Genomic DNA, 22,000 nt, shown 5'->3' on the forward strand with positions numbered 1-22,000 from the left:
AAGATGTCCGAGTCATCCACTCCTCAAACATTTAGCTCTATCTCCTTTCCTGCCAGCCCCCTCACTGCCCACCATTTCATTGGGGGATCTGTATAGTAGACTGGCCTCCATCAACTGTCATAAATCCCCTGGCCATGATTCCTCCAAGAATATTGAAGGCGTTTGCATGCGAGATCAGCGTTCCTCTCTGTGACATCATCAACAGGTCCATAAGTTATCATCCCTGGACAATGGAAAGAGACTACTGTTGTCCACAATACGAAATATACCCCACAAAACATTGAAGAACTGAGGCCGATCGCATTAACATCTCAACTGTGAACAGTTTTCTGCACACTGGATCCTGAGGGACATCACACCGAAACTAGATCCTACGCAGTTTGGCAGCCGACAGAACTGTTCCATGGCACACTGCCTGGTCAGTATGATGAACTTTGTAACACTTTACTTTAGGTGTCCTTATGAATGCATATCAATCAATCAAATGTATTTATAAAGCCCTTTTTACATCAGCCGATGTCACAAAGTGCTGTACAGAAACCCAGCCAAAACCCCAAACAGCAAGCAATGCAGATGTAGAAGCACAGTGGCTAGGAAAAACTCCCTAGAAAGGCCAGAATCTAGGAAGAAACCTAGAGGAACCAGGCATAAAGCCTTTATAACAGCTACATAACACATTATAGCATTTGTCATAAGCAGTTTTGAATTGTTATGAGTAACAGCATAAGATGATATAAAACTAGTCATAATGGGTGTTCTAGATGACTGTTCATCCTGTTGTCTATTGATTGAATGTCAAATGTTAATAACAACTGCTATTACACAGTCTGCATGACAAATATGATATTACATGCTACGTAAGAGTCTACATACCAGGTGCTATAACAGGTGTTATGTAATTTACCAACCTCTGCGTCACAATATTACAATTAAATGAAATTATTGGCATCATAACCATGTCAAATGCCATTAAAGTGTGCACAGACTCTTTAACATCAAACTCTGACGCCCTCTGGTGGCATTTTCTAAACAACGCATAACATTTTATACTACCCTCATTAAGTACATTTCAGTTTCAAAACTATAAGTCCTACAAACACATGCTTAATACTGTTAGAAGGTTAAGAACTGAGAACACAGAGGCCAGTGCACTTCAGAGCTAAAACCAAGCTATGAGGTCGAAGGAATTGTCCGTAGAGCTCCGAGACAGGACTGTGTCGAGGCGCAGATCTGGGAAAGGGTATGAGAACATTTCTGCAGCATTGAAGATCCCCAAGTACACAGTGGCCACCATTCTTAAATGGAAGAAGTTTAGAACCTCAGACTTGGGCAAAGGTTCACTTTTCAACAGGACAACGACCCTAATCACACAGCCAAGACAACACTGGAGTGGCTTTGGGACAAGTCTCTGAATGTCCTAGACTGGACCAGCAAGAGCCCGGACTTTAACCCGATCGAACATCTCTGGAGATCTGAAAATAGCTTTGTTGCAACGCACCCCATCCAACCTGACAGAGCTTGAGAGGATCTGCAGAGAAGAATGGGAGAAACTCCCCAAATACATGTGTGCCAAGTTTGTAGCGTCATACCCAAGAAGACTCGAAGCTGTAATCGCTGCCAAAGATGCTTCAACAAAGAACTGAGTAAAGGGTCTGAATACGTATGTAAATTTGATATCAGTTAAACATTTTTATACATTTGCAAACATTTATAAAAACCTGTTTTTGCTTTGACATTATGGAGTATTGTGTGTAGATTGATGAGGGGGAAAAACTATTTATTCCATTTTAGAAGAATTTTGACTTAAATTAGCTAGAAAATCTATGGCAAGACTTGAAAGTGGCTGGCTAGCAATGATCAACAATGACAGAGCTTGAAGAATTTGAAAAATAACAAAGCTCTTAAAGACTTACCCAGAAAGACTCACAGCTGTAATCACTGCCAAAGGTGATTCTGACACGTATTGACTCAGGGGTGTGAATACTTATGTAAATAAGATACACTACATGACCAAAAGTATGTGGACACCTGCTTGTTTGAACATCTCCTTCCAAAATCATGGGCATTAATATGGAGTTGGTCCCCCTTCTCTGCTACTCTTCTGGGGAGGCTTTCCACTAGAAGTTGGAAATTGCTCCGAGAGCAGCCACAAGAGCATTAGTGAGGTCGGGAAATGATTAGGCCTGGCTCCCAGTTGGCATTCCAATTCATCCCAAAGGTGTTCGATATGGTTGCGTTCAGGTCTCTGTGCAGGCCAGTCAAGTTCTTCCACACCGATCTTGACAAACCATTTCTGTATGGACCTCGCTTTGTGCACTTGGGCATTGTCTAACAGAAACCGTAAAGGGCCTTCCCTGAACTGTTGCCACCAAGTTGGAAGCCTAGAATCATTTAGAATGTAATTGTATGCAATAGCGTTAAGATTTCACTTCACCGGAACTAAATCCCAGACAATTATTCCTCCTACACCAAGCTTTACAGTTGGCACTACGCATTTGGGCAGGTAGCTTTCTTCTGGCATCTGCTAAACACAGATTTGTCCATTGGACAACCAGATGGTGAAGCATGATTCATCGCTCCAGAGAACGCATTTCCACTACTCCAGAGTCCAATTACGCCAAGCTTTACACCACTCCAGCTGACGCTTGGCATTGTGATCTTAGGCTTGTTTGCGGCTACTCGACCATGGAAACCCATTTCATTAAGTTCTTGTGCTGACGTTGCTTCTAGAGGCAATTTGGAATTGATTAGAGGTCGACCGATTAATCGGAATGGCCGATTAATTAGGACCGATTTCAAGTTTTCATAACAATCGGAAATCTGTATTTTTGGACACCGATTTGGCCGATTTTTTAAAACCTTTATTTAAATCTTTACACAGGTGAAAACAATGAACAAAAATGAAAGACAGAGCTACGTTCCAGAACACAAAGAAACAGGGCTACAAGGGAGGCTCCTGACGACCCAACGGCACAGGAGGATGGAGCAGGCGGGGGAGCAGAGGAGAACGCCTACCTCGGGGGCGAGTTCCGGCAGGCTGGTTTGACGAGGTCGTGGACTGACCCGACGTTCTGCGTCGAGGCTGATGTCCAATGGGTCTGTTCAGGGGTTGACCCCGAGGTCGGGGAGCGGGACAATCATGGTGAAATGCCTGAATCATATTTGGGTCGAGGATGTCTTGGTCAAGGACCCAGGACCGGTCGTCAGGCCCATAACCTTCCCAGTCCACTAGGGAGTGGACTGGATGTGACCTCAGGCATTTGGAATCAAGGATGGCCCGTATGGCGTAGGTAGGTTCCCCTTCGACGCCCAACGGTGGGGGGCGCACTGCGGGTAGAGACTGGAGGATGAAGAGGGCTGTAGGGGACCGGTTTTAACAGAGAATGTCACGACTTCTGCCGAGGTCAGTTCCTCTCCTTGTTTGGGCGGTGTTCGGCGATCAACGTCACCGATCTTCTAGTCATCGCCGTTCCATTTTTCATTTGTTTTGTCTTGTTTTCCCACACACCTGGTTTTCATTCCCTCATTACGTGTTGTGTATTTAATGCTCTGTTCCCCCCCCCCATGTCTTTTTTTGGTATTGTTTGTTTGTAAGTGCTTGTGTACATGTTGACTGGTGCGCATCGGGTTTTGTACCCAAGTTGTTATTTTCTTGATGCCGTTGGTTTTGGAATTAAACTGCTCCGGCTATTACCTAGTTCTGCTCTCCTGCGTCTGACTTCCCTGCCACCAGTTACGCACCCCTTACAGAATACCACACCCGAATATGGAGTCAGCAGGAGCAGGTGCCCCTGGTATGGCAAAGTTAGTGGGGTTGTGCTCAATGTATTTGCTGCATTGCATCAGAAATCCCTGACATTTCCCAGGCGAACCGTCATAATTTCCAGGCAAGGGTATCAACGAAGGAGGGCTATGGGTTACGATATCTGGCATCGGAGGAGTAGGGATAGGCTGGCGGAGAAGATGGCAAATTTCCTCCATAAGCTCCTCTTGCTGGGTTAGGCGCCACTGTAGCTCTGCTGAAACCTATTCCGTTTTTAGGTAAGGTATTCTGTAATGAATACTCAGGGAGAAAAAGGTGTAGGTTCACACGCAGAGCGCAGCAGATGTTTATTAAGCCTTCGCAGATGGTAGGAATCGTGGTCGCTGGCAATAGTCAAACACAGGTAGGCAAAAACAAACAATGCCTCACAACCATTCAAACAGAAAGAACTGAACTAAATAGGGAGTTGATGAGACCAGGTGAGAAATGAACACAGGTCAAATCAATGAACAAAAATTAAAGACAGGGCTACGTTCCAGAACACAAAGAAAAAGAACACAAGGTTGACTAAGAAAAGAAAAGCAGAACCTTACATTTAGACTAGTTGAGTATCTGGCACATCAGCATTTGTGGGTTTGACAGGCTCAAAATGGCCAGAAACAAATAACTTTCTTCTGAAACTCAGTCTATTCTTGTTCTGAGAAATGAAGGCTATTCCATACGAGAAGTTGCCAAGAAACTGAAGATCTCGTACAAAGCTGTGTAATACTCCCTACACAAAATAGTGCAAACTGGCTCTAACCAGAATAGAAAGAGGCGTGGGATGCCCCGGTGCACAACTGAGCAAGAGGACAAGTACATTAAAGTGTCTGGTTTGAGAAACAGACGTCTCACAAGTCCTCAACTGGCAGCTTCATTAAATTGTACCCGCAAAACACCAGCCTCAACGTCAACAGTGAAGAGGCGACTCTGACGTTCTTGGCAGAGTTGCAAAGATAATGCCATATCTCAGACTGGCAAAATTACACAGACACTGGACTGAGATATGGCTTTTTCTTTGCAACTCTGCCTAGAAGGCCAGCATCCCGGAGTCGCCTGTATGCCTATGTAGATATTCTAATGTACACCTATATAGATATTCCATAAAAATCAGCCGTTTCCAGCTCAATAGTCAGTTACAACATTAACAGTGTCTACACTGTATTTCTGATCAATTTGATGTTATTTTAAATGGACAAAAAAAAGTGCTTTTCTTTCAAAAACAAGGACATTTCCAAGTGACCCTAAACTTTTGAACGGTAGTGTACCTTTGTATATATAGCGTATATCTGTATTTCATTTTCAATAAATTTGCTAAAAACATGTTTTCACTTTATCATTATGGAGTATTATTTTTATTCATTTAGAATCAGGCTATAACACAACAAAATGTGGAATAAATCAACCTTTCTGAAGGCACTGTAAATAGACCAATAACAAAAAAAGATCCAAATCTCTCTCTCCAATACCAGCTAGTTTTCTGATTACATATCCCTCCTATTAGGTCCCTCCCCACTCAGACCACTCCCAGACAGTCCTAGCTAAATTACTGCCTGAGAAACATTGTTTTGCTAAAAAAAAAACAAAAAAAAAACGATTACTTAATTGTTACCAATAAATTATTTTATACTGAGATAAAAATGGCTGAATTGGGCCTTTAACACCATAACAAAAATGTATTAATATACCAGCATTACCTGAGCATCCAGGATCCGGACCACAGGGATGTGGAGTCTCTTTCCATGTTTAGGTGTGGCCAGGTTGGACAGAGCCAGTGCTTCCTCCAGCTCCTCCATGGCTGGTTGGAATTCTGTTCCACTCAGGGTGGTCTGGCACCCAATGCCCCTCTCCAACATCAGACTCATGGGGGCCAGAGAAGTCTTACTGTCTCTCAGAGAATCTGCATGGTAGAGAAGGGACAAAGAGGTGCTTTTTACACTAATGAGCAGTAACGAGCCATGCCAAACCAAGCCGTAGAATTTAACCCTGTGGCACACCCATAGAGACTGCCAGAGGTGCGGACAACAGGCCCTCCGATTTGACACACTGAGCTCTATCAGAGAAGTAGTTGGTGAACCAGGCGTGGCAATCATTTGAGAAACGAAGGCTGCTGAGTCTGCAAATAAGAATGTGGTGATTGACAGAGTCGAAAGCCTTGGCCAGGTCGATGACTACAGCTGCACAGTAATGTCTCTTATCGATGGCGGTTATGATATTGTTAAGGACCTTGGGCGTGGCTGAAGTGCACCCATGACCAGCTCGGAAACCAGATTGCATAGCGGAGAAGGTACGATGTGATTCAAAATGGCCAGTAATCTTAGACCTTAGAGATGCAGGGTAGGATAGATATAGGTCTGTAGCAGTTTGGGTCTAGAGTGTCTCCCTCTTTGAAGAGGGGGATGACCGCGGCAGCTTTCCAATCTTTGGGAATCTCAGACGATACGAAAGAGAGGTTGAACAGGCTAGTAATAGGGGTTGCAACAATTTGGGCAGATCATTTTAGAAAGAGAGGGTCCAGATTGTCTAGCCCGGCTGATTTGTAGGGGTCCAGATTCTGGTTGAAAACAGCAGAGGTGTATTTGGAGGGTGAGTTAGTTAGGATGATATCTTTGAGGATGCCTGTGTTTACGGATTTGGGGTTATATCTGGTAGGTTCATTAATAAGTTGTGTGAGATTGAGGATATCAAGCTTAGATTGTAGGATGGCCGTGGTGTTAAGCATGTCTCAGTTTAAGTCACCTAGCAGCACGAGCTCAGAAGATGGATGGGGGGCAATCAAATCACATATGGTGCCGAGGGCACAGCTGGTTGCAGAGGGTGGTCTATAGCAAGCGGCAACGGTGAGAGACTTGTTTCTGGAAAGGTTCATTTTTAGAAGTAGAAGCTCAAATTGTTTGGGTACAGACCTGGATAGTAAGACAGAACTCTGCAGGTTATCTTTGCAGTAAATTGCAACACCGCCCCCTTTGGCAGTTCTATCTTGTCAGAAAATGTTATTGTTAGGAATGGAAATTTCAAGGTTTTTGGTGGTCTTCCTAAGCCAGGATTCAGACACGGCTAGGACATCCGGATTGGTGGAGTGTGCTAGGGCAGTGAATAAAACAAACTTAGGGAGGAGGCTTCTAATGTTAACATGCATGAAACAAAGGCTTTTACGGTTGCAGAAGTCAACAAATGAGAGAGCCTGGGGGATGGGAGTGGAGGTAGACACTGCAGGGCCTGGATTAACCTCTACATCACCAGAGGAACAGAGAAGGAGTAGGATAAGGGTACGGCTAAAGGCTAACAGAACTGGACGCATAGTACGTTCAGAACAGAGAGTAAAAGGAGCAGATTTCTGGGCAAGGTAGAATATATTCAAGGCATAATGTACAGACAAAGGAATAGTAGGATGTGAATACAGTGGGGGTAAACCTGTGCATATAGTGATCATGAAAGAGATATTGTCTATAGAAATAGCATTTAAACCAGGTGATGTCACTGCGTGTGTGGGAGGTGTAACTAAATTGTTAGCTGAGGCGTGTTGAGCAGTGCTAGAGGCTCTACAGTGAAATAAAACAATAGTTACAAAACAGAACAGCAATCGACACAGCATGGTGACGTTAGGGAAAGGCATGCGTAGCCGGGTGATCATACAAGTCCAGTGTGTGGCTTGAGCTAGCGGCACGGGGCTAGCAGGCTAACAGAAAGGCCTTAGAGTATGACGCGACGAAGGAAAGTCTGTTGTGGGCCCCTCGTGCAGTTACATCAGCGGACGGATCAGCAGGGCTCCGTGTGGTAAACCAGGCCAATTGGCAAAATATGTATAGTGGCCGAAGAAATATGTCCGAAGGACCTCTTAAGCCAGCAGTCCAATGTGCTTTAGATAGGTAGCAGGCCGCAGATTAGCGGCTGTGCGTTCAGGGATCGTTAGCTGTGATAATGGCAGGTGGATTTTTATATTTTTTATCTAAAAAAATAGGTTCAGAGCTTGCGGTAGGAATCCGGAGATATGGAGAAGAATAAGTCTGATTAGCTCTGGTTTGAGTCGCGCTGTACAGACTGGTCGAGAGTTGTCTGGGATAAAGGTAGCTGATGACTGCTAGCAAAGGATAGCTGACTGCTAGCTAGTGGCTTCGGAATGTATTCGATGGGCCTCGTAAGCCAACAGTCCGTTGTTCTCTAGACAGCGAGCATTCAGGGGACGTTAGCTGCGAAGGTCGGAAGCTGAGAAGGTTCAGAGCTTGCGATAGGAATCTGGGGATATGGAGAGAAAAATAGGTCCGGTATGCTCTGGTTGAATCGCGTTGTACAAACTGGCGAGAGCTTTCCGAGCTAGACGTTAGCTGATGACCGTTAGCTGGCTGGTTTATGTTGGAGAGATTCCAGTAATAAAAGGCAAAGAAAAATACTTTAGAGAAAAAGCAGGTCCACACCACATTGGGTGAGGCGGGTTGCAGGTGAGTATACTGAAGTAAGGGTTTAGAAAAATATAAAAAGATATGTGAAGAAAAATATATAAAAATATGTATACATGGGACACGACAAGACGAAGGACAAATACGTCTGACTGCTACGCCATCTTGGAATGAATCTGAAGCTTATTATTAAAGAGCAGTGTTACTACCAAGAGCAGTGTGCGGGTTTCTTCTGCTTTCTCATTTTATTCAACTGTTACCATGCACCTGCAAAAAAAGATAGCTCAGATGTGCGAGTGCCATTTGAATTTGACATTCTTCAACGTAGCCACCCTTTGCCTTGATGACAGCTTTTGCACACTCTTGGCATTCTCTCGATAAGCTCACATCATCATCACACCTCCTCCTCCATGCATCACGGTCGGAACCACACATGCGGAGATCATCCGTTCACATACTATGCATCTCACAAAGACACTGCGGTTAGAACCAAAAATCTCAAATTTGGACTAAGACCATTTGGAATCAGACCAAAGGACAGATTTCCACCAGTCTAATGTCTATTGCTCATGTTTCTTGGCCCAAGCAAGTCTCTTCTTATTATTGGTGTCCTTTAGTAGTGGTTTCTTTGCATCAATTCAACCATGAAGGCCTGATTCACACAGTCTTCTCTGAACAGTTAATGTTGAGATGTGTCTGTTCATTTAAATTCTGTGAAGGATTTATTTGCGCTGCAATTTCTGAAGCTGGTAACTCTAATGAACTAATCCTCTGCAGCAGGGGTAACTCTGGGTCTGCCTTTCCTGTGGCGGTCCTGATGAGAGTCAGTTTCATCATAGCGCTTGATGGTTTTTGTGACTGCACTTGAAGAAACGTTCAAAGTTCTTGTAATGTTCTGTATTGACTGACCTTCATGTCTTAAAGTAATGATGGACTGTCGTTTATCTTTGATTTTTTAATATGTAATATGGACTTGGTCTTTTACCAAATAGGGCTATCTTCTGCATACCACCCCTACCTTGTCACAACACAACTCATTGTCTCAAATGCATTAAGAAGGAAATACATTCCACACATGAACTTTTAACAAGGCACACCTGTTAATTAAAATGGATTCCAGGTGACTACCTCATGAAGCTGGTTGAGAGAATGCCAAGCGTGTGCAATGCTGTCATCAAGGCAATGGATCTACTCTGAAGAATCTCAAATCTAAAATATATTTTGTTTTGTTTAACACTTTTTTGGTTCCTACATGATTCCATATGTATTTCATAGTTTTGATGTCTTCACTATTATTCTACAATGTAGAAAATAGTTTTAAATAATTTATAAAAATGAGTAGGTGTGTCCAAACTTTCAACTGGTACTATATACAGTTACTGTAGAAAGAAAGAAAGAAAGAAAGAAAGAAAGAAAGAAAGAAAGAAAGAAAGGAGAGAAAGAGAGAGAGAGAGAAAGAAAGAAAGAAAGAAAGAGAAAGAAAGAAAGAAAGAAAGAAAGAGAGAGAGAGAAAGAAAGAAAGAAAGAAAGAAAGAAAGAAAGAAAGAAAGAAAGAAAGAAAGAAAGAGAGAAAGAAAGAAAGAGAGAAAGAGAGAGAGAGAGAGAGAGAGAGAGAAAATATACTATATGTTGAAAATGTCAAATTGTGGGAGTAATAATTAAATCATTTCGATTTCATTGTATTTCCATCATGAATTCATGCAGCATATCTTGACAGCCATATCATTTCACCACAGGAGTACATTTGTTATGATAAAAATCCATATAAAGTAGTCATTTGTTAAATTATAGGTACTGTGAAAGTGAATATAAGTTGGGAATGTTTTTGCAAAAAGTACAGATTGTACAGATGTACATCAGACATTGTTTCCCAAAACTGTTATAGGAGTTGTGAGGATTTAAGACTTACTTTAAAAAGGCAAACACATGCCATTCCTGTGCACATCCAACTGCTATCCACAAAGGGCACTTTTCAAGTGAAGCTTGCCGATCGGCATCACCCAGCCCTTGATGAACCAATGTTTTGGATGCAATTATCAGCTAAATAAACTGTAACATTCCATTTCCATACACCATCGCCCAACAGGTTGAGGTCAAGAGGGGTTTCTTTGCCATCAATGGTTTCCCCAAATACGAATGGAGCAAAAGCCGGCACCCACATCGCCATATCAAGGATGTCGCTCTTGCTGCGGGTGATTCTTTGATCCAACTCTACGCAGACGACACCATTCTGTATACATCTGGCCCTTATTTGGACACTGTGTTAACAAACCTCCAAACGAGCTTCAATGCCATACAACACTCCTTCCGTGGCCTCCAACTGCTCTTAAAACGCTAGTAAAACTAAATGCATGCTCTTCAACCGATCGCTGCCCGCACCCACCCGCATGACTAACATCACTACTCTGGACGTTTCTGACTTAGAATATGTGAACAACTATAAATACCTAGGTGTCTGGCTAGACTGTAAACTCTCCTTCCAGACTCATATTAAGCACCTCCCATCGAAAATTTAATCTAGAAATCGGCTTCTTATTTTGCAATAAAGCCTCCTTCACTCATGCTGCCAAACATACACTCGTAAAACTGACTATCCTGCCAATCCTTGACTTTGGCGATGTCATTTACAAAACACTCTAGTCAGCAAATTGGATGCAGTCTATCACAGTGCCATCCGTTTTGTCACCAAAGCCCCACATATTACCCACCACTGCGACCTTTATGCATTATGTTTTTATGCAGATTCAAATTTGTTGCCAATTGGATGGAAACCTAGCTTCAGGCACATTCAGAGGGGTTAAATGCGGAAGACACATTTCAGTTGAATCCATTCTGTTGTACAACTGACTAGGTATCCCCCTTACCGTTTCACAGAAATACACACATAGACAAATGGAAGAGGGTGAAAAAAGCTAATCAACCAAATAAAAATATATATAATTATGCTGAGTACCACAAAAGACGAGTGAGAAAAGCAGCAATCTTCCAGATAAGGTCTAGAAATAAAAATAAATGACGAAGAGAGCTGTGAAGAGGACACGACAAAACCTAATTCCCCAACAGGAGACTGAAAAGATTTGGCATGGGTCCTCAGATCCTCAAAAGGTTCTACAGCTGCACCATCGAGAGCATGGTTGCATCACTGCCTGGTATGGCAACTGCTCGGCCTGCGACTGCAAGGCACTACAGAGGGTAGTGCGTACGGCCCAGTACATCACTGGGGCCAAGCTTCCTGCCCTCCAGGACCAAGCCATAAGACTCCTGAACATCTTATCAAACGGCTACCCAGACTACTTGCATTGCTGCCCCCCCCCCTTTTTTTTAGCACCGCTGCTACTCTCTGTTGTTAGCATCTCACTTTAATAACTCTACCTACATGTACATATTACCTCAACTAACCAGTGCTCCAGCACATTGACTCTGTACCGGCACCCCCTGTGTATAGTTTCGCTATTGTTATTTAACTGCTGCTCTTTAATTACTTGTTACTTTCATTTCTTACTCATATATTTTTTAACTGCATTGTTGATCAGGGTCTCGTAGGTAAGCATTTCACTGTAAGGTCTGCTGTATGTACCTGTTGTATTTGCCGCATGTGACGAATAAAATTTGATTTGAACATTTGATTTGACAATGACAGAGTATGAAGAGTATATTTGGGTGGGGTTGTATAAGGGTTGTAATATTTTCCACGTACATTTGGGCTGTGAGACGATGAGCTCCACTTCATCAGGGCTGTTCTGGAGGATGACTGCTGCGTCAGTGAACGTCACGCCCTCCAGACTGATCTTATTTAGAGAAATCAGACGACCACCTGCATAATCAACCAATCAAAGCACAATATCAGTCTGAGCATCAACCAGAGATAAAAGAAAAGACTAGTATGATATGTACAGTGCCTTCAGAAACTATTCACACCCCAAAGATTCTTTCCATATTTTGTTGTGTTACAGTCTGTATCTGGAGTGTGGCAAAACAATTCACCTTTTGTCCTGAACACAAAGTGTTACTGTATGTTTGGGGCAAATCCAATACAACACATTACTGAGTACCACTCATATTTTCAAGCATAGTGGTGGCTGCATCATGTTATGGGTATGTTTATAATTGTTAAGGAGGGGGGAGTTTCAGGATAAAAAATAAATGGAATGGAGCTAAGCACAGGCAAAAGGAAAGAGGAAAACCTTGCCCAGTCTGCTTTCCACCAGACACTGTGAGTTGTTTACCAAGAAGACAGTGAATGTTCCTGAGTGGCCGAATTACAGTATAGACTTAAATCTGCTTGAAAATCTATGGCAAGACCGGAAAATGGTTGTCTTTGCAATGATCAACAACCAATTTGACAGCGCTTGAAGTATTTGGTTAAGAATAATGGGCAAATGTTGCACAATCCAGGTGTGGAAAGCTCTTAAGAGAATTACCCAGAAAGACTCACAGCTGTAATCGCAACCAAAGGTGATTCTAACATGTATTGACTCAGGGGGTTGAATACTTATCTAATCAAAATATATTAGTGTTTTATTTTTCAGGACATTTCAACAAATGTTCAAATTTTTCTTCCACTTTAACATTACAGAATATTTAGTGTAGATCGTTGACAAAAAAATTACAATAAAATACTTCCTGAAGGCAGTGTAGGTGTGTGTGTGTTTGAACTATTGTAACGTTCGTCATCCTCGTCTGAGGAAGGAGTAGGAGAGATCGGACCAATATACAGCGTGGTACGTGTCCATGTTCATATTTATTAAACAGAGAACACTAAACAAAATAACAACGGCGAATGAAATGAAACAGTTCTGTAAGGTGACATACACTAAACAGAAAACAACTACCCACAAATCAACTACCCACAAATCAAGTGGGAAAAACAGGCTACCTAAATATGGTTCTCAGAGACAAGGATTGACAGCTGTCTCTGATTGAGAACCATACCAGGCCAAACACATAGAAAACCAAAACTAGAACAACACATAGAATGCCCACCCCAACTCACGCCCTGACCAACTTAAACAAGAAACATAACAAAGGAACTAAGGTCAGGACGTGACAACTATGTTCACTTGATACGTAATCTTGTCTGACACCCGAAGACTTGTTTTTGCTCCCTGTTCAGTACCTGGTCTGATTCTGCCATCTCTGTCTGCTGGTCCGTCAGGTACGATGGAGGCTATGAAGATTCCCAGGTCCAGTTTCCCTGTGTTGTTCTCCCCCACTATCACAAACCCTGAGAAAAAAGAGATATAGATACAAAATAGAGAGAGAGAGAGAGAGACAAGAGAAAGACAGAGGACCAGAGTCATTGTATTTCTATGGAGAAAAAAAATAAAAATCTACAAATGCACCCTTCAATTCCTAATCACCCCTAAAACCCTGTTACTCACCAAAGCCCAGTTTAGGGTCTTTCCTTAGGACCAGACTGATGATCTCTCTCTCTGGAGAACCCCTGGTTGGAGTGTCTACTGTAAAATAACCCACAGGTCAGGGGTTAAACATAATCCCAAGTGCTTTCATAAAAAAAAGCTAGGAGTTAAGAGTTAAGTTAATGCAGAGAGTTAAGCATATGCAGTGTTATAGTAAATGCTTCAGACAAGAGTATATAGCGTACTCAGTCCTCACCTTGTATAGAGGAGGTTGTGGAGTCATGTTTCTGTAGCATGGGATTGGACATGATTCTGGGGATGGGCTCTGGAGTACTGGAACACAACAGTCGTGGGTTTGCAAAGTTCATCATTACACTAACAATCTGTACTGTTGGAAATCATTTTAGAGTACTAGAACTCAACGACACATAGTTTGTCACCACAAATATTGTCATCATTGTCAAGGGATAAAGTCAACGTAAATAAGCAGAGGGTCTCTCCCTTTGTGGATGAATAAACAAATTGCAGTGGAGGTGAGGTGAGGTGAGGCAGAGGTGCGTTACCCCCATGGAATGTAGGACCCTTTGAGCTCAAGTGAAAATCATGTTATTGATGATGAGGTTCATTGTTATGTAGTGTTATTTAGTGCATGCAGTGGTATGTAGGGTTACACCGTGTTATGTACTGTTACCTCCAGGCCTGCTGTTCCTTCATCTCTGACAGTGGGCATGGCTCGGGTAGATCTCTGCTCATTTCCCTCAACTCTCTCTGTTGCCTTAGACGCGCCTCCACCTTCGCCGTGATGTCATCACACGACTTACTTAATGACTCGCGGTGGCCGAGGTTGGATGGTAACTCTACGCTGTTCAGGACAACCTCAGAACATGAAAGACGCTTCATACGGGAGTCACTGGTCCGACAAATAGACTGGTACTTGTCAATGTTCTCATCTGGAAAGACAACAAATAATCATAATGAATAAGCAATTGTGTGTGTGTGTGTGTGTGTGTGTGTTTGCGTGTGTGCTCTAAGAGCCCCGTACCTTGAGCGATGCTGTGGCTGAGTTGCCTGGAACTCATCTCGCTGTGGAACTTGTGCTGCCCGGAGCAGAGACTAAGGAGGTACTGCGCAATCTTAGAACTCTCTGTTACAAAGCTGTGCTTCTTACCACTGGGACCACCACACTCTATGGTCAGCTTACGATGCTGGGGGAGGAGAGACAACTGTCAGGGGGTTGTCTTTTAAATCAAGAGCATTGGAGCTGTTAATGGCAAACCCTTCTGAAAGCACAGTCCACCCTTACAAAAAAAAGGTGTTACGTAGAACCATGTTGGGGTTTTGGGTTTGTCCCCATGGGGGAACCCTTTTTAATGCTAGGTAGAACCTTTTGCAGAAGGTTCTGCATAGAACCCTCTGTTCGTTTCTTCTTAGAACCCCTGTAATTGGTTCTTCCTAGAACCCTCTATGAAGGGTTCTTCCTAGAACCCTCTATGAAGGGTTCTACAGAGAACCCTTTAATCTTGAAAGGGTTCTTCCTAGAACCGTCTATAAAAGGTTCAACCAGGCTTTAAAATTGAACTCTTTATGACAATAGACATTCACTTATTGTACAAAACATTAAGAACACTGTCCTAATATTGAAAATCCTAGTTTACAGGCCACACCAAACCTTCTAGTCACGTTATGCAAGCTTGCAAAACGATGTGTAATTCTTATTGGCATCCAGCCAGAGTGAGGATATCCAACAATTGAACCTTTTAATCACCCGCAACCTGCATTCAGAATGACTGCCAGGGTGGGGAAGATTGATAAATGAGACTACCTAAACCATCTTGACTGGAACAACCATCTCCGTAATGAGGGCAATAAGTCAACTACTAACAGATTCAATTAGTTTAGAATAAGTATGCTATTTATCTTTGCATCAGATCAAGCAATCAACCAATGCGCATGCAAAAACACAGATATTGAAACAAACTGTAGAGCATGCTTTAGAGCATGCTGGGAAATATAATAATGATGGGTGTGGCTGAGTGTTTTACTCTACACAAAGTAAAAAATTACACAAATCACACTCACTTCTGGTTTTCACACCAACACTGGGGTTATTTTACACCACCGAGTGTTAATTTACCTCTGTTACACTGAAAAATCAACACTAGGTAATACTGGCCAATTTGCTGTGCACAAATGTTCTCATATTAGGTACAGTTTAAAACATTGTCACATCTTTTTAAACTCTAGAAGGCTAAAGTTTAACCTTTTACTGCAGTGGGCTAAATCAGGGTCATACAGTGTATTCTTGGTAGCCTTAAACAAATCTACGTTGAAACAAAAGTATTCACCTTAAACACATGGTTATGGTCTTAGAGAATTTAAAATAAACACCTGTACCATGTTAGATATAGAGTTGAAATGTATTACATTTTGAGTTTGCATTCCAATATTACATTTTATATACATCACAGAAAAATACTTTAATTTGATTTTAAATCATGTTTATTAATTATGAAATTTTGAAAAAACGGTTCTTCGGATGATAAAGGTTCTAAGTAGAACCCTTTGACTTTTCAAAGAACCCTCTTCTTCCAAAAATGGTTCTTCAGATGAAAAAGATTCTTGGTAGAACCCAATCCCTCTGCAACAAACCCTTATTTCTTGTGGAAAATCTACTATCTGGTCTACAGTGGAACTAGTAAAGTACTATAGTAGTTGTAGTACAGCCCTAGTATTCCAGTAGTACTCACGTTGGCGGAGATGGTATCGGTCTCCCTCCAGAGGAATCGCCGTGTGACAGTGCGGAGGTGGTTCTTCAGCTCATAGACTATGATTCCTGTGGCACAGACTCCCAGCACCAGCTCCCCTACCACCGGCTTCTTCTCCCGGCCTACCCGATGGAAAACCATCCCATACTCTGGAAGCTGCTGGGCGATCTGACGGGGAGATAGAACAAGTACGCTGCAAGGTTGTTCGTAGTAAAGGAGAAGAATGTGCTCAACTCAAAATATTATTATGTAGACAAGTAAACAGAGTGCTTGAAACCAAAATAGATCAAATTAAAAAAACACAAGCTTGATTTTAATTGCCTTTAAATTGACAATGCTTATATTATTGCAAGTAATAATCAAGTGTGAGAGCGGGTCATTTTTTCATGTTGCAGGGCTAAACAAGGTTTGAAAGAGGTTAAACAAGGTTCAGATGAAGATGTTCGACACCTATAAGTCAAATAAAAGTTCTATAAAAAAGGGGTTATTTCAATTCAGTAAATTTACTGAGTGTGTGTGCAAATGCATGCAAACAGTACTGTATACTATATTTATGTGTGTTGTCTCTCCTCTTGCCTACTTTTAGGTACTCGGTTTCTGCCTCCTCTGGCAGCATCTGGGCATTGTTGGCATGTAACCGTGGCAACTCCTCCTTTAGATTGGGCAGAGCCATCTTCTCCAGCATCCTCTTAGACACAAACTGCTCTAGCTGGTAGTAGTTCCTGCCATACAACTGAACAGAGATAACAGGCCTGTCAATGACATGTACTGCCACTAGTGTAGTAGTGTTCCATAGGTACCAAACGGAAGAAAAGTCACTGAAACAAGGAAGGGACTACCTTGACTTGTCCAATAAGAAATGCTCATTTTTGTCATGCGGAGACAAAGGTCTCTTTTACAGATGAGCCCTGTATTATCATCAATATACACATCACTATTCACAGCAATACACGAAAAGCTAAACACAATCATAAAAACAAACACATTCTCCAGTAAAAAGGTCCTCAACCAGCCTTTTGAATTGCTCTAGACCAATTAATAAAAATTTTGAAAAGCCTAGGAGATTATTCCACAAGTAAGGTGCACAGACCCAGTTCCGCGAGGCTGGAAAAGGGGGCATAGACCCCTCAGTTGAAACTTGTGCCACCTCAGTTTTTATGCCCCTATATAAAATTAACTAAAAAGTTCAAATGATTGAGTGACAGGTTGGCGTGAAATCTGTATCTCCGCTGCGCTGTATCAGCACCACGGACAGAGCGCGCCTCGGAGTGTGTGTGTTTGTGTGTATCAAATCGGTCACATACAGGTGATTAGCAGATGTTATTGCGGATGTAGCGAAATGCTTGCGCTTCTTGCTCCGACAGTGCAGTAATACCTAACAAGTAATATCTAACAAATTACACAACATATACCCAATACACAGAAATCTAAGTAGGAATGAATTAAGACTATATGATCGGAATGGACTAAGATACAGTAGAATAGTATAGAATACAGTATATACATATGAGATGAGTAATGCAAGATATGTAAACATTATTAAGTGACTAAGATACCGTAGAATACTATAGCAAACAGTATATACACATAACTAAAGTGACTAGTGTTCCATTCCTTAAAGTGGACAGTGATTTCTAGTCTATGCCTATAGGCAGCACCCTTTAATGTGCTAGTGATGGCTGTTTAACAGTCTCTCGGTCCCAGCTTTGCTGCACCTGTACTGACCTTGCCTTCTGGATGATAGTGGGGTGAACAGGCAGTGGCTCGGGTGGTTGATGTCCTTGATTATCTTTTCGGCTTCCTGTGACATCGGGTGCTGTAGGTGTCCTGGAGGGCGGGTAGTTTGCCCCCCGGTAATGCCTTGGGCAGACCGCACTACCCTCTGGAGAGCCTTGCACTTGTGGGTGGTGCAGTTGCCGTACCAGGCGGTGATACAGCCCGACAGGATGTTTTCAATTGTGCATCTGTAGGTTGAAGAGGCTCTGTTGCGCCTTCTTCACCACACTGTCTGTGTGGGTGGTCCATTTCAGTTTGTCAGTGATGTGTACGCCAAGGAACTTGAAGCTTCTCCACTGCGGTCCCGTTGATGTAGATAGGGGGTGTACCCTCTGCTGTTTCCTGAAGTCCACGATCATCTCCTTTGTTTTGTTGACGTTGAGTGAGAGGTCGTTTTCCAGGCACCACACTCCCAGAGCCCTCACCTCCTCCCTGTAGGCTGTCTCGTCATCGTTGGTAATCAAGCTTACTACTGTTGTGTCATCTGCAAACTTGATGGTTGAGTTGTATCTCACTGTAGTAGGCTGTAGGCTGTTTGGGTAGGTGTAGGCGTTCCCCTTTTGTTTATTGTGTTTGTTTACTAGCCTAAATATAGATTGTGTCATGCCTTTATTGATCTGATATTTTGCTTATAGGCATATTAGTAGGCCTACCGCTATTTTGTTCTGTTCGCTTTCATTCGTTCGCATTCGTCTGTATTATAAGCTAAACTGCTATTCCTTATTTTTGTTAGGCTACTACTTTCAGCATATAGTTTGCATCATTTTGGTAAGACAGCTGTGTGTACGGCTGCATTCACATAGGCGGTTTGTAATAGGTGAATTATCTTATCGATAGTATCTTGTAGCCTATGTTCATTGCCAAATAGGCCTTGATTTAGGATGTAGGGCGCGATCCATTGTGTTGATACAGCGAAGTGGAGATGGGCTACAGATTTCACACCAACCCGTCACTTCAAAAGCACTCAATGGTCTCAGAGTCTCTGCATTTTAACTTTATGTTTATTGTTGAACAGAGTTGAATGACGGGAACCCGTTTACCAAGATTTACCCCCCAAAACCACTCCCTTTTCCAGGGATGAATCACTGCAAGGAACCGATAAATTATAATAAATCATTTATATGAACAGCATGGCGTGAAATGGAACTGTTAAATTATATGCGGTGTCTAAATCTGTCTTCTCTACGGTCTCTGCATGATGAATTAACGCTCAGGGTGGGGACAGACAGCCCATCTCAAATCAAATCAAAATCAAATCAAATTTATTTGTCACATACACATGGTTAGCAGATGTTAATGCGAGTGTAGCGAAATGCTTGTGCTTCTAGTTCCGACAATGCAGTAATAACGAACAAGTAATCTAACTAACAATTCCAAAAAAAACTACTGTCTTATACACAGTGTAAGGGGATAAAGAATATGTACATAAGGATATATGAATGAGTGATGGTACAGAGCAGCATAGGCAAGATACAGTAGATGATATCGAGTACAGTATATACATATGAGATGAGTATGTAAACCAAGTGGCATAGTTAAAGTGGCTAGTGATACATGTATTACATAAGGATGCAATCGATGATATAGAGTACAGTATCTACGTATGCATATGAGATGAATAATGTAGGGTAAGTAACATTATATAAGGTAGCATTGTTTAAAGTGGCTAGTGATATATTTACATCATTTCCCATCAATTCCCATGATTAAAGTGGCTGGAGTAGAGTCAGTGGCATTGACAGTGTGTTGGCAGTAGCCACTCAATGTTAGTGGTGGCTGTTTAACAGTCTGATGGCCTTGAGATAGAAGCAGTTTTTCAGTCTCTCGGTCCCAGCTTTGATGCACCTGTACTGACCTCGCCTTCTGGATGACAGCGGGGTGAACAGGCAGTGGCTCGGGTGGTTGATGTCCTTGATGATCTTTATGGCCTTCCTGTAGCATCGGGTGGTGTAGGTGTCCTGGAGGGCAGGTAGTTTGCCCCCGGTGATGCGTTGTGCAGACCTCACTACCCTCTGGAGAGCCTTACGGTTGAGGGCGGTGCAGTTGCCATACCAGGCGGTGATACAGCCCGCCAGGATGCTCTCGATTGTGCATCTGTAGAAGTTTGTGAGTGCTTTTGGTGACAAGCCGAATTTCTTCAGCCTTCAGTCCGCAAACTTGATGATTGAGTTGGAGGCGTGCGTGGCCACGCAGTCGTGGGTGAACAGGGAGTACAGGAGAGGGCTCAGAACGCACCCTTGTGGGGCCCCAGTGTTGAGGATCAGCGGGGAGGAGATGTTGTTGCCTACCCTCACCACCTGGGGGTGGCCCGTCAGGAAGTCCAGTACCCAGTTGCACAGGGCGGGGTCGAGACCCAGGGTCTCGAGCTTGATGACGAGCTTGGAGGGTACTATGGTGTTGAATGCCGAGCTGTAGTCGATGAACAGCATTCTCACATAGGTATTCCTCTTGTCCAGATGGGTTAGGGCAGTGTGCAGTGTGGTTGAGATTGCATCGTCTGTGGACCTATTTGGGCGGTAAGCAAATTGGAGTGGGTCAAGGGTGTCAGGTAGGGTGGAGGTGATATGGTCCTTGACTAGTCTCTCAAAGCACTTCATGATGACGGATGCGAGTGCTACGGGGCGGTAGTCGTTTAGCTCAGTTACCTTAGCTTTCTTGGGAACAGGAACAATGGTGGCCCTCTTGAAGCATGTGGGAACAGCAGACTGGTATAGGGATTGGTTGAATATGTCCGTAAACACACCGGCCAGCTGGTCTGCGCATGCTCTGAGGGCGCGGCTGGGGATGCCGTCTGGGCCTGCAGCCCTGCGAGGGTTAACACGTTTAAATGTCTTACTCACTTCGGCTGCAGTGAAGGAGAGACCGCATGTTTTCGTTGCAGGCCGTGTCAGTGGCAGTGTATTGTCCTCAAAGCGGGCAAAAAAGTTGTTTAGTCTGCCTGGGAGCAAGACATCCTGGTCCGTGACTGGGCTGGGTTTCTTCCTGTAGTCCGTGATTGACTGTAGACCCTGACACATGCCTCTTGTGTCTGAGCCGTTGAATTAAGATTCTACTTTGTCTCTGTACTGGCGCTTAGCTTGTTTGATAGCCTTGCGGAGGGAATAGCTGCACTGTTTGTATTCAGTCATGTTACCAGACACCTTGCCCTGATTAAAAGCAGTGGTTCGCGCCTTCAGTTCCACACGAATGCTGCCATGAATCCACGGTTTCTGGTTGGGGAATGTTTTAATCGTTGCTATGGGAACGACATCTTCAACGCACGTTCTAATGAACTCGCACACCGAATCAGCGTATTCGTCAATGTTGTTGGCTGACGCAATACGAAACATCTCCCAGTCCACGTGATGGAAGCAGTCTTGGAGTGTGGAGTCAGCTTGGTCGGACCAGCGTTGGACAGACCTCAGCGTGGGAGCTTCTTGTTTTAGTTTCTGTCTGTAGGCAGGGATCAACAAAATGGAGTCGTGGTCAGCTTTTCCGAAAGGGGGGCGGGGCAGGGCCTTATATGCGTCGCGGAAGTTAGAGTAACAATGATCCAGGGTCTTTCCACCCCTGGTTGCGCAATCGATATGCTGATAAAATTTAGGGAGTCTTGTTTTCAGATTAGCCTTGTTAAAATCCCCAGCTACAATGAATGCAGCCTCCGGATAAATCGTTTCCAGTTTGCAGAGAGTTAAATAAAGTTCGTTCAGAGCCATCGATGTGTCTGCTTGGGGGGGGATATATACGGCTGTGATTATAATCGAAGAGAATTCTCTTGGTAGATAATGCGGTCTACATTTGATTGTGAGGAATTCTAAATCAGGTGAACAGAAGGATTTGAGTTCCTGTATGTTTCTTTCATCACACCATGTCACGTTGGCCATAAGGCATACGCCCCCGCCCCTCTTCTTACCAGAAAGA

The 22,000-nt window shown here is 43.2% G+C and overlaps 1 protein-coding gene across 6 annotated transcripts in view; it reads right to left on the reverse strand.

Annotated features, from left to right (window-relative positions):
* Positions 1 to 22,000, reverse strand: part of LOC109889749 (tyrosine-protein phosphatase non-receptor type 20) — a 77,345-nt gene that overhangs the window by 37,399 nt on the left and 17,946 nt on the right. For 5 of the 6 annotated variants that reach the window (XM_020481413.2, XM_031823316.1, XM_020481415.2 and 2 more), the window contains 9 exons: positions 16,905 to 17,057; positions 16,307 to 16,492; positions 14,602 to 14,764; positions 14,251 to 14,509; positions 13,816 to 13,892; positions 13,581 to 13,658; positions 13,316 to 13,423; positions 11,897 to 12,013; positions 5,500 to 5,702 (listed from right to left, as the gene is read on the reverse strand). In XM_020481413.2, the coding sequence (XP_020337002.1) occupies positions 5,500 to 5,702; positions 11,897 to 12,013; positions 13,316 to 13,423; positions 13,581 to 13,658; positions 13,816 to 13,892; positions 14,251 to 14,509; positions 14,602 to 14,764; positions 16,307 to 16,492; positions 16,905 to 17,057 (1,344 nt within the window). The remainder of the gene's footprint in view (positions 1 to 5,499; positions 5,703 to 11,896; positions 12,014 to 13,315; positions 13,424 to 13,580; positions 13,659 to 13,815; positions 13,893 to 14,250; positions 14,510 to 14,601; positions 14,765 to 16,306; positions 16,493 to 16,904; positions 17,058 to 22,000) is intronic. The other variant, XM_020481414.2, reaches the window with a different exon arrangement.

Source organism: Oncorhynchus kisutch, linkage group LG4, assembly GCF_002021735.2.
Source record: "Oncorhynchus kisutch isolate 150728-3 linkage group LG4, Okis_V2, whole genome shotgun sequence".
Taxonomy (NCBI): Eukaryota; Metazoa; Chordata; class Actinopteri; order Salmoniformes; family Salmonidae; genus Oncorhynchus; species Oncorhynchus kisutch.